General features: G+C 50.0%; 1 protein-coding gene across 1 annotated transcript; it reads right to left on the bottom strand.

The window, feature by feature from the left end:
• Positions 1-6,416: 6,416 nt before the first annotated feature.
• On the bottom strand, positions 6,417-10,477 carry LOC124671345 (LRR receptor-like serine/threonine-protein kinase FLS2). Its single transcript, XM_047207727.1, has 2 exons — positions 7,255-10,477; positions 6,417-7,145 (listed from the first exon to the last, which is right to left on the bottom strand). The coding sequence occupies exons 1-2, from the start codon at positions 10,475-10,477 to the stop codon at positions 6,799-6,801; spliced, it is 3,570 nt and encodes a 1,189-aa protein (XP_047063683.1). The 3' UTR covers positions 6,417-6,798.
• Between the last annotated feature and the right edge of the window lie 2,821 nt (positions 10,478-13,298).

Here is a 13,298-nt window from a genome sequence, read left to right as displayed (position 1 = left end):
CTTTCACCTTTTTGCAGTACCCCATTTCTTTCATCTGATCTGATCTAAATAACTTCAGCAAATCCTTTTTGTTGTCCAGCAAGCTCTTCAAGTTCAGGTATGCTGTTGCAAACCCTGTAATGCCCGTCCTCACCAGATCTCTGCCAAGGAATTCCCTCATTAGGGACAAAACTCTAGTGTGAGCATAAAGGAATACTGTGACAGATCTTGCGTGTGTAATTATTACGTCAACTGCTGGAAGCTTGCCAATATCCTCTAACATCAAATCAATAGAGTGGGCAGCACAACCATTCCAAAATCTATTTGGGCGTTTTGCTTTCAGCAATGTTGATGCTGCTTGATTCACACTTGCATTGTCAGTTACCACTTGAACTACATGCTTCTCACCAACCTCCTCTATGCAACAATCAACAAGTTCAAATATATATTTTCCATCTTTCTTCATAGCTGAACAGTCGACAGAATCAAGAAAGACCACACCATATGCACTGTGAACTACAAGATTCATGACTCCACTTCCTCTTATGTCAGTCCATGCGTCAGTCATTATTGTACATCCAGTAAGCTCCCAACACTGCCTATGCGCCTTGAAAGATTCCTCTACTCTTCTCTTCCTCTTCTTCAAAATTGGCCCACCCATTTCATAAGGAGTAGGACCGTCCAGATCCTCGCCATATTGTCCAATGGATTGCAGCATGAGGTCAAAGCTTGGAAGAGTCACTGCATTGAAAGGAATGCAAGCTTCATAGAACCACTGGCTTATGTACTCGCAAGCACGAGCCCTTTTCTTCTCTCTACTCTCAGTTGTGAGCTTTGACTGGACATCCTCAGCTCGTTTCCTCTTCCTTGCGGCTACAACATCTTCAGGTGTTACTTCAAAGAACTTGTCCATAGGACCACTTGAGGTTTTTGATTTTTGTCTTGCTGCTCTTGATGGCTTAAGCACCACTGAAGTATTTTTTTAACCCCTCTTCATCACTTGAACCTTGTTCTTCCCCCTCTGAGTGGCTCAAGTCCACCGAACATCTCCGCCTCTTCTGCTCCACAACCATGGCTGCCCTTTTATCACCCTTCTGAGCCAAATACTGAAGTATTTCCTCTTTCACATCTTCTGGCACTTTCTCGCATGTACTAATACCAGAATTTGGAACGCAAGCAAGATGAGCCTTGATTCGAGTAGTGCCATTGGCGGACACATGACCGCAGAAAATGCAAGCAAGAACATTCTTCTTGTTGGTGTCCGCAGGCTTGCAATACTTCCATGCTGGATCTTTTGATCTGGCAACAACCTCTGATGGCTGATGTGCTGCTGTCGATGCTGTGCTTGATGCGCCAGCACCTACATTCAGACAATCATAGAAAGAAAGTTATGTATTTTGTAAATGACATATTGTTTATGCAAAGCATAATTTGTAAATGGCAAGTAAATTTGTAAACAACATAGCTCAAATCAGTGGACCTAATCATGCTCATCAAATCCATCTAAGCTAGTTACATACTTACATTAGCTTCTACATACCGTACAGTACAGTACTTCTAAAATCCATCTAAAATCCTCAATCAAGCCATCTTAGTATTCGTTACAGGATGTTCCGATTTCACCGATGCCATGTTCTGTACAAGCAATGATTTACACTCAATGCAGAATGTTCTGTTCCTTCTTTGCTATGCCTCTTTACATTGATTTGATTTAAATATCATGGATGGATTTTGATGGCTAATCTGTGTGTGCCTTGTGGTGGGTCGCAAGTGTTCAACAGGAATTTAGTAGGAGGAGTTGAAGCTCTTACCTTGAGGCTGAGTTGCAGGCGTCTGGGTTGACATCAGGTGATGCCGTGCTGGGACCTGGGAGGGGATCACCTTGAGGCTGAGTCGGCGACGGCTTGAAGGAGGCAGGGAGGCGGTCACCGTAGGGGTGCGGACTGGGGAGATACGGAGAACGACGCACACCTTGTCGACGAAGGAGGAGTGGAGGACTCGACGGTGGAGGCGATTCCAGGCGGAGCCGCCGCAGTCACCGTCGCGCAGCCACCATCGCCGTCGCGCCGTCACCAGGTGATTTCAGAGCGATGGGTGGAGAAGAGGAGAAGTGGGGTGGGTGATGCGGTTAGGGTTGGGTAGGTTTGGGCCACAATGAGAAAAGGGCTGCTGAAAATCTACGGGGAAAATACCGCCGCTACGACGTAAACCTAAATAGCGTGCATAGCGCCGTAAATAGCGTGAATAGCGCCGTAGCGCCTCTAGAATGCATAGCGTAGCGTCCAGCTTCAGAAAACGCTATAGCGGCGCTAATAGCGGCAAATAGCGCGCTATTTTTTTCGTTGTGTACCACATCTTGGGGTGAGGCCTTTGTGGCGTTGGTGTGCATCGAGTAACCACACCTCAAGGTGAGGCCTCTTGTGGCATTCGGAAGCACTAAGCCACCGCACCTCTCCAATAGAGATTATCACTCGCAAGAGTGTGACATTCGGGATAAATCATCGTCTCCTGCGTGCCTCGGTTATCTCTATACCCGAGCTCTTTACTTATGCACTTTACTTTCTGATAGCCTTCGTGCTTGAAGTTATATATATCTTGCTATCACATAGTTTCTTATTTTTCTTAGCATAAATTGTTGGTGATAATAGGTGAACTATAGTAAATTGGTATTGGGCTTGACAAAGTAAATACTAGTTTTATTCCGCATTTGTTAAGCCCATCTAGGAAAAGTTTTTAACCGCCTATTCACCCTCCCTCTAGGAGGCATATGTGTCCTTTCAAGTATGTATGCCAAAGGATCAAGGAGGTTTAGGGATTCTAGACCTGGAAATAATGAATATTGATTTAGTATCTAAATGGCTATGGAAATTGTTTAATGAGAATGGAATATGGCAAATAATTCTTAGAAAGAAATATCTCCAAAAACAAAACCTCTGCTAGGCGGTGGCAAAAAATGGGGACTCCCATTTCTAGCAAGATTTAATGGAGATTAAACATCTTTTCTGGAAATGTTGTCGAGTGCAGGTTGGTGACGGGGGGAGGACAAGTTTCTGGGAAGATCACTGGATAGGTACATCTTGCCTAGCCAAGATTTTCCCTAGGCCTTTCTCTTTCTATAAATAGGAATGTGACAGTTCAAGATGTATCTGATAAAGGGGTAAATGGGCTCAGGTTCAGGAGAGCAATGGTGGGAGTGCTTCGAGAACAATGTGATACATTAAAAATGCTAGAAAGTGTAGCTCTAAAAGATGAACCTGATAGGTTAATATGGAAGTTAACAAATTTAGGCTCTTTCTCATTTAAATCTTTTTACTCAGCAATGCAATTCAATGGAGTGGTCCCTTGCAAATTTATGTGGAAAGTCAAGATACCTCTCAGAATAAAAACTTTCTTGTGGTTAATGCTTAAAGGGATCATTTTGACAAAAGATGTTCTTATACTGAGGGGAGGAAAGTGTGAGAGGCAATGTATTTTCTGTGGATGCAATGAGACTATTACACATCTCTTTTTTCACTGCCCCTAGCTAGATACATTTGGAATGTGGTTAGTTGTACTTTTGGTTTAAATTTCCAATTTGAATGAGCTGACCAATGTATTTCGATTTGGTTAAAAGGTTCCGGGAAAAAAAAGGAAAATGCTTGTTGTGGGGATTGCTGCTATAATATGGAGTATCTGGAAGACAAGGAGCCCAGCCTGTTTTGAGAAAAAATGGCCTGGTGAACCTTGTGTAGTTATTTTCAAGATTTGCCACTATATTAACTGTTGGAGTTCTTTGAAGGTGAAGGAGGATGTTAAGGACCGGCTGGTTTTCTGCGCTAAGTTACTGGAGAAAGTTGCGAAGGACATGTTTGAAGCGAGGAGATGTTGGACACCTTGGATTCCAAGACTGGCGATGTGAAAAAGGAGGAAAAATAAAAGAAGGGAGGAGTAAGAAGATGTGCAAAGGGGGGCATTCTGGTGGCTTTTGGTTTTAGCAGCAAGACCTTGTCTGGTGTTGAGGTGGAAGGGAAGGAGTAAAAAGCTGAGCTCTTCTTGTTAGGTTCCCAGTTTCCTTTTTTTTCGTTTTCGCTAGCTGTGCCTATTGTTTAACAATCCCAGTAGTGATCAGGATGAAAAAAGGGACTCCCCAGGAGACTTATGTGCTTTGTTTGTTGCGTTTTATGTGCTATAAAGGTGGAACTATGTAGAATGCTCATTTCGCTAATGAAATCGGGGACATTATCTCTTCGATCTAAAAAGAACTTATATTTAAATTCACGTAGGTTTCCTTCCCAGTCACTACAGAACCAGACAAGGTCACTACCAGTAAACCCAACAGCTGAGGTCGATTGGTAAGCAAATTGACCGCTTAATAATCAAAACCAATATTTAGATGAATCTCTTATTTTGGGGAGTAATGATGGGCCACCGTTTCGTCAGTTGGGTGGAGAATCTGGAACCATAGGACCTTTCTGCAAAGCATATTGGGCTTCTTCACATAAGAAGTGCCCCGAGCCCATCATAAGCAAGGGAGGTGAACTATAGGTAGCTGCATTCAAAAGGTGCAAATAGATATTTCGATATATATCCTCTAAAGTTTTAAAATCACCTTGGGTCCTTTTTGTGATTTGAGGATTATCTTTAAGTGAAAATTATGTAGTTCCTAAAATATGTTCAATGGCATATTTATAAAAGTTGAAATGACACGCCCTTCAGTATCTAGAATGCCTAAAAAATCATGTATATATGATTATTTGTTCACTCAATATTTTGAAATTTTCATTACGCAAATATGTTCAACAACATATAAAAAATCCAAAAAGTTACAATCCTTTTGATATCAAGCATTTAATAAAACATGTATATTAAATTATTTGCTCACTAAATTTTCAACTGTTCAAAGAAAGTTTCTTAGCACATAAGAAAAATATTGGCCGAGCAAGTAATAATTTTTCATAATAAATAACTTTCATGCATAGTTTTTGAAGAAAATATGGTCAGCCCACATTAAATATGTTCATTTACATAATAAAATATTCACGACACTTGTTTCAAATGTAACAATCGCATGCAAGAGAAGGGGCAGAACTAGAGACACAGTCACGCTGATTCGCCTCTATACAATTTCTACATATGCAGCCTTGCTAGCTTAAATTATGGCCTCCCTAATGCACTACTCTATGTCTAACTTGATGCACATGCCTTATTAAGCTCATAAGTGTGACTATATTTTTGTTTGACCCTAATGCACAAGCACCAGATACACCCTATTGAGATCTGCCCCGGTGCAAGAGTAACCAGTAAACAAGCTATCATTATTGTAAGCGCATGTAATAGAGAGAGGATGTAAATTGCCAACGGAGGGCACCCAAAGATAATGAGGTTTCTCACTCCGACCGGTGGGCGAGGCCCGACAAACCATGGACAATATCAATCCGGAATTTGACAACCGGCATATCCGCGACCAGACGATGCTAAGAGGAATTCTCATCACCGTGACGGAGGACATGCTCGCCCACACCATGTACGCCATCATGCACCGCTCACTGGGATTGTCAAGTTGCATCACTTGGAAGCCTAGAGAGAACTTCAACTCTCCCATCATGAACATCACATTGTGCTAAGGCCCCAAAGGACCAGCGCGGGAGAGCAGTAGATATCGTCCATGAAGAGAAGCGTAGACCAAAAGGAACACAGATCAAATATAGCGAGATCTGCCCGGGACAAACCTCCACACGCCCTCCGGTGATGCTAGACGCATCATTGAAACGGGTGCTAGACGTGGAGAACTTTATTTCATCTTTAGCGAGTCGCCACCATCACACCTTCCCGAGTAGAACTCAAATCCTGAACAGAGCGAGACAAAAAAAAGTAAACCTACCGCCGACAAGAACAAGGATCCACCCTGCCTCCATGGCCCTAAGGCCACATGAGACGAGGAAGATCGGCGTCGGTGCCGGCAGGAGGCAGGGAGATCTAGTCGCCTCTATCTCTCTCTTGAAGGAAGGGGTTGTAGATAGATGAGATAACTTAGGTATGGGGTGTTTAACCGCGCAAACTCTAACTACTCCTAAAATTTGTATCTATGGTGTAAGCCGGCAAGTCTATATAATAGATGACCCGATAATTATTTTGGTCATCCTAACCTAATCTACCCATCTTTCTATTTCTCTGAAATCAGTAGTTCATGTTTCCGCGAACTTGTAACTTTACAAAAGTGTTGCAGGTATTTTTTTACAATTGTTTAAGACACACTTGACTATAAATTTAGATGGGAGTGACAGCCTTGATTTGGCCATTACATCCATGCGCTTAAATTATGAATAATTTGTCCATTTTTTTGATCTACCCATCTTAGTGCTGACCGAGGAAAAGAGTCTCTACGTGCCGATCAAATTGTGTTCACAAGCTCCGGCAGGAACCAGGAGTGACCCCTCCCTCAAATTGGTATCTTCACGATATTAATATATTCCCTTTATCAAAAAAAAGGAGTGACCCCTCCTAAGCAACAAGAGAACTTTTTTTTGTTGACCCTAAAGAGAACAATTTGGCAACAACTCAAAAGATTTAAGTTTTATGTGCCATGGAGGACACCGATCGCATAGAATTCAGCATGATGTTTAGAGACCATTTGTACTCTTTTTTGTTGGCTAGTTTATGTTGCAACTTCGTGCGATCCATGAGATGTAATATTTTAACACTACAATTTTGCAGTAAATAAGGCCGTGTGCATCATTTTGTGTGATCACTTTGATGCGGAAGCTCCCCATTTCGAAAAAAAGTACCATGGAGGAAACGCTGCAACTCGGTTTAAAAAAAACGCTGCAACTCGGTTTGGTTCTAGTCTCCTCCACACACTCTGCTGATCTTGAGCAGCCCCGAGAGCACACCATTCATGTCGGGCCGGTCAGCGGGCTCGAACGCGGCGCACCAGGCGGCCAGGCTCAGCGCGTCGGCAGCGGCGGACAGGTCGGCCTCGGTGCCCACCTTCATGCCAGGGTCCAGGACGCCGGCGACATCCTCGAGGCCCCTCGACAGCGTGTTGCCGACGAGCTGCTGCAGCGTCATCGGCACGCCGTCCTCCTCTATGTTCCCCGTCGGCCTCCGCTTGGTGAACAGCTCCATGATCAGGATCCCGAAGCTGAACACGTCCGCCTTTGGCGATACGCTCCTCATGTACGCCAGCTCTGCATCGCACGAGACAAGAAAATGTTCAGCTTCCCTGGGCAGTGAACAACCTGCAGAAAATCCCCACTGAAATGGTACGTGGACATTGAAATTGTTGACTGACTGTACCTGGTGCCATGTATCCGACGGTGCCGCGGAACGCCGACGACGAGGCCGCCGACTCGGGCGCCGCCGCGTCTGTCAGGTGGACGCCCTGCATCCGTGCGGTGCCGAAGTCGCTGACGCGCGCCTCCCACTCGCCGTCCAGCAGGACGTTCGACGGCTTGACGTCGCAATGCACGATGGGGAACCCGTAGCCGGAGTGCAGGTACACGAGCCCGTGCGCCACGGAGATGCACACGCGCAGCCGCTCCACCACCGTCCACCGCGGCGCGTCGGGGCCGTGGATCGCGCCGTCCAGGTCGCCGTTGTCCATGTACTCGAGCACCAGGGCCTTCATCCTGCCGGATTCCCACGCGTACCCGACCACCCGTGCCAGGTTCTTGTGCTTCAGGCGGCTCAGTGTCGCGAGCTCCCTAAGGAAGCTCTTGTCGGACAAGGCCGGGAACTGCTTCAGGTTGAGCCGCTTCACGGCGACGACCGTGCCCTCGGGCTCGACGAGCACGCCCTTGTAGACCGTGCTCAGGCTACTGCTCCCGATCACGTTACCTTCGTCGAACGAGCTGGTGGCTGCGGCCAGTTCGCCGCACGTGAACCTCCTCAGCTCCGGCACCACGAAGGCCTCTGACAGATGACCGGAGCCATCTGACCCGACCCTCTTCTTCTTGTACCTCCGGTAGCCAACGAGTAGAATCGCCACGAGTAAAAGTAGCAGCAGCAAGGATAGCACCAAAAGCGTGACGAGTATCTTCACCCCTGTCCGCGAGAACCACCGCTTCCCCAAGCCGGCGGCCTTGCAGGGCCCGAGGAGCTTCCACCCGCACAGGCCCGCATTGCCCTGCAGGCTCGACATGCCCAGGTTCCTGAACAAGCCGGCGTTCGGCACGGGCCCCTCGAGGTGGTTTGACGAGAGGTTGAGATCCCTCAGGTTCGTCAGGTTTGCTAGCGCCGGTGGTATGGCCCCGCCGAGCGCGTTGCTCGACATGTCCAGCGTCCGTAGGTGCTTCAGCTCGGCGATATCGGAGTGGATCTCTCCGTCGAGGCTGTTGTGGGAGACGTTGAGGCTCGTCAGGAGATCCAGCTGCGGGAAGAGGCCGGCTGGAAGGGCGCCGGTCAGATTGTTGGCGGAGAGGTCGAGCGAGAACAGATTCTTGCAGCCCTCAAGTGCAGCCGGGATGCCACCGGAGAGCTGGTTGTTCGACAGGTCGATGGCTTGGACCATTGTGAGGCCGCCGATCTGCTGCGGGATCGGGCCCGTGAACGCGTTGTTCGACAGGTTCAGGTATATCTGAAGGGTGCTCATATTGGCGATCATCGCGCCAGGGATCGCGCCGGAGAGGCGGTTGTGGGAGAGGTCAAGCGTGATCAGCTGGTCGTGGCCACCGAGCCCAGCCGGGAATGTGCCGTTCAGCATATTGTTCGACAGGTCGAGGATTGAGAGCGAACGGAGGTTGGACACCGCGGAAGGAATCGGGCCGGCGAACCTGTTCGACGCGACGTCGAGTGTGATGAGCTGCCGGAGCTCAAAGAGCTCGTCCGGCAAAACGCCGTCTAGGCGGTTCTGCGCCAGGTCGAGCACCTGAAGGGAGGCCGACAGGTTGGAGATATTCGCCGGGACGCGGCCGGCGAACCGGTTCCTCCCGAGCTTCAGGTCGATGAGGTTCGTCAGGTTGCCGATCTCTGCCGGTATGGTTCCCGAAAGAGCGTTCCCTTGCAGGTGCAGATATCTGAGCTCGCCAAGCTCGCCGACGCGATGGCTCAGTCCGCCGGTAAATCTGTTCTCTGCCAGGTCCAGCGTGCGCAGGCTGCCACAGTCAAACAGGTCCTCCGGTATGTCTCCGGCCAGCGAGTTGGCACCCACCGACAAGAATGCAAGGCCCTGTAACCGGCCAAGTCCAGCAGGCAAGTGTCCCGAGAACTCGTTGTACGCCAAACTGGCGTTGGTGAGCAACGTGCAGTTGACGATGCTCGCCGGAATCGGGCCGGAGAGCGAGTTATCTCCGATGATGAGCTTCTGGAGATTCTGGAGCGACCCGATGTTCTCCGGCAGCGGGCCGGACAGGTTGTTGAGGCTGAGCGACAGGTACGTCAGGTTGACAAGGCTCGTCAGAGAAGGCGGAATCGTCCCGGTGAGCTGGTTGGCGTGGAGCATGAGTGATTGGAGCGACCGGAGCTCACCGAGCTCCGGCGGGATTGAGCCGGTCAATTTGTTCTGCGAGAGCTGGAGCGCCACCAGAGACTTGCACCGCCCGAGTGAGCTCGGGATCGTCGACGAGAGCGCGTTGTCGTACAGGCGCAGCCCCTTCAGGTTCGCGAGCTCGCCCAGCTCGCTAGGGATCGCGCCCGTGAACCGGTTGCTGTATATGTTGAGCAGCGTCAGGTTCTTGCACCGGCCGAGCCCCGGCGGTATTTCGCCGGAGAAGCTGTTCTGGAACAGCTGGACGATCCAGAGGTGCGAGAATTCCCCAATCTCAGGCGGAAGCGGGCCGGACAAGTTATTCCCGCTGAGGTCCAGCGTCTTGAGTTTCGTGAGCTTCGCGAAGGACGGCGGCAGCTCGCCGTGGAGATTGTTCATGTACGTCTGGAATATCTCGAGGTTGGAGAGGTCGCCGACGCAGGAGGGGATTTCGCCGGTGAGGTTGTTGAACTCGAGGCCGAGCGCCCACATCGCGGAGCAGTTGCAGAGGCGGCTGGGGATTTCGCCGCTGAGGGAGTTGTTGGAGAGGTCCAGCAGCTGCAGGCTGCCCAGGTCGCCGAGCTCCGGCGGGATGCCCCCGGTGAATCCGTTCACGGTGAGGATGAGCCCCTCGAGCTCGCGGAGCCGGCCGAGCTGCGGCGGGATGGGGCCGGCGAAGGCGTTGGAGGTGAGGTCGAGGACCTGGAGCGTGGAGATGTTGGCGAGGAACGGCGTGAGCGTGCCCCGGAGCCCGGTCTCGAGCAGCTGGATGGACGTGACGCGGCCCGCTCCGTCGCAGGCGATGCCGGTCCAGTTGCAGTGCCGCGGCACGCCGCCTGCCCGCACCGTCCAGTCGGACAGCGTGCCGAGCGGGTCATCGACGACGCCCTTCTTGAATTCCAGCAAAGCCTCCAGCTGCACGGCCCGCACCGACGCACCCGCCACGCCGGCGGCCGAGGCCGGCGCCGGAACGAGCAATGCCAGGGCCACTAACACCGCGAGAACGGGCAGCAGTAGTACTGCTGAAGTAGAACCAGTGCCACTACAGAGCACCATTTCACGTGCAATTTTAATCCTCCTACACATTCGATGGAATCAATCGCAAACGGAGGCGCTTATAAGGAAAACATGGAGCCGTCGCGTCGGAGTGGACTGTGGAGTCAATGCGCGGCTGAGCGGCGCGTCAACTGGAGAAGAAAGAGACCAGTTTGACTCGAAATCTGGCGGGAAGTTCAGCAAGGGGGACGAGGAGGCGGGACCAATGGGGCCATGCCGGCGACGTCCCGTTCCTGCCGACATGGCCGTAAGTACTCATGAATGATTAGTACCAGGAAATGGTTTTGTACCAAACGGCCTCATCCGGCCGCTCTCTGACCAGTGCTGCCACGGAGAAGGGCATTACCACTATTTCTCCGCGGGTTATAAAATGGTCTGCTTTGTCTATTTTGTTTTACAAAAAAAATCCACCAATCTATAGATAATTGTCAACAATAGTACAAAAAGTCTAAAAATGAAAAAATTACAAATAAATTCTTGGACAACCTAGCGAAGACTACGAGCACTAGACTAAGCCGAAGGCGCGCCATCATCCTCGCCCTTCCTTCACAGGAGTTGAGCAAAACTTGTCGTACACTTTCTGTCGACGCTAGAGGTCCCGCCATAAGAGCATCTCCAGCCGTCTCCCCGGGAAGGCCCCCAAGACACCTTTTATCATCCGGATGGACGAAAACGGCCCAGTCGCGGCCCCGGGTCCTCGTTTTCCCCCGGATTAGGCCTTTCATCTGTCCGGCGAACCCAGGCCATCCCCGGGTCCCCGGGGAGCGCCCGGGGACTCCGGACGAGAGAAATGCGCGGGAACCGTCTGGTGGCCCCGACCTGTCGGCGACAAAGGCATGGGTTCTACAGCAATACCCTCGTCTTCCCGATATACGACACGCGTGCGTTTGGGGGAAAATTTGTAATTCTACGGTAATACCCTCGGTCGAAAGAAAGATTTGAACAAACTAAGTGGTGCAACATAGATAAATTATATATAAAACTTCGAATAAACATAAAAATTACATATAAAAACTTTAAAACAAACTTAAACTACTTCTTCTTCTTAGATGGCCTCGCCACATCGTCGTGGCGAAGGTGAGTCCTCCTCATCGTCGAAGGTGCTCGCCGGCTGCGCCTTCGCCCGGGCCGCCACGTCCTCAGCATCTTCCTTTTCCTCTTCCTCTTCCTCCTCCTCCTCGGCCTCTTCATCGGCCTGCTCCTCGGCCTCTTCCTCGGCCTGCTCCTCGGCCTCTTCGTCCTCCTCCTCGTCGTCATCCCATTCCTCCTCGCTGGCCGGCGGCGGGGAATCGTCGTTGTTGGACGATGCAGCTCGATCCCACCAATGGCGCCATCTAGGCGGCTTCCCCTCGTTGTCGGTGTCCGATGGCCAAGAGAGATCGCTCATGGTGGCAGAGGATGGTGAGGAGAAAAGAGATGAATGGCGTCGGCCGTCGGAAACCGTATATGCAGTTCTATCAATGAAGAGAGCGACGGTTGCTCTTCCGTGGAGTTCGTGCTCCATTACGGCGGCGTCGAGGCCACTTCGACTGTTCCCGACGAGGCGTTTGGCCTCCCCAGACCACTTCGCGAACCATTACGGCGGTTCAATGCGTCGAGATCACTCCGACGGTTGCCCTTCCCGGCGACTGCACCGTCGCTATGCACGCGGTGGGTAAGCGTCAGAAGGTGACCATGGACTCGCCGCTAGGAAAATGGGCCTCCCAGACCAAAAAAAAATACATCCATCCGGCGCTAAATAGCGCCGGAGTTTCAGCCTGGGGAGCCTAACGGCTGGGGATGCTTTAATGGGGATAGGACGAAGATCTTATTCTGACTTTAGGATGGAACCGCCGCCTCCTCCCAAAGGCTAGAGGCCGTGGTTCATCGCACCTCCAAAGCCACCGAAGGCGGGACGGACCAATGGCGACAAAGTTTAATACATTTGCAAGTTTATTTGCTTTTGTTGGCTAGTCAGAGTTCAGTGAAATCTCAAGCGAATGTCTGAAGAAAAACATGGCCAGATTCAGATTGTCAGGCAAGTTGGCTCTTAAATTCTGAATCCAGCGTGCTGGCTGTCCTAGGTTTTGTCGCAATATCCGGATCATTGTGGCTGCTCATCCGTGGCCAATGTCGAGCATAGAACGCGTGTGAATAGATTAAGCCGTTTTGCATCCTCCACGTAGGCAACACGCCGACTTCGCAAAATTACAAGTGGCCGAATTCAGATCAATGCATGTGTAGCTAGAAAACAGTACAGTGAGTCGGACTCACGGTCCGCCTCCGTACCAAGTTGCCGACTGGAATGTTGATTGCCCCCACCAGACGTGTTTCTACGCTTCTTTGACTTCTACATCATCTTATTATAGACGTTTATTGTATTTGGAAATTTGTTTCAACGGGTTTCATTGACTTTCAGAACATCAATCCGTACGAATTTCCACAAGCATCATTTGCACAACATTTCACGAAAAATACTTGATTTCCATAAATTAAAGTCGTATAGGATGTTCTTATGTCAAATTCGGCACGTTGAGTTGTCCGACGTCTCCGTGTTGAGATTTGTGCAAAGTTTATGTAAATCAAGATTATACTGGACAACTATATAGCACCATATTGTTCGTAAATTTAATTTGGCTCCCTTGTACATAACTACATATGCCCCCCCCCCCCCCTCCCCCCTCCTCCACTTAGGTGAGGTAAAAGAACATAGAAAATCGGACTTTGTGCTAATTAAAGGTGGCAAGAGTTGAGCCTTGGCGCATCTTGTTGGGGCGTAGCTACTCCATCTATCATACATACATGACTTACGGAACCTAAAAATACAAGAAAATCCCGGCTT

Source organism: Lolium rigidum, chromosome 7, assembly GCF_022539505.1.
Source record: "Lolium rigidum isolate FL_2022 chromosome 7, APGP_CSIRO_Lrig_0.1, whole genome shotgun sequence".
NCBI lineage: Eukaryota > Viridiplantae > Streptophyta > Magnoliopsida > Poales > Poaceae > Lolium > Lolium rigidum.
Note: the sequence above shows the minus strand (reverse complement) of the source record. Positions and strands in the feature narration are given on the sequence as shown.

Excerpts from the sequence above, each read along its gene's own strand:
- LOC124671345 (XM_047207727.1), bottom strand. The coding sequence starts at position 10,477 with ATGGTGCTCTGTAGTGGCACTGGTTCTACTTCAGCAGTACTACTGCTG. Across the intron at positions 7,146-7,254 it reads CGTCGGATACATGGCACCAG|AGCTGGCGTACATGAGGAGC; the intron begins GTACAGTCAGTC and ends CGTGCGATGCAG.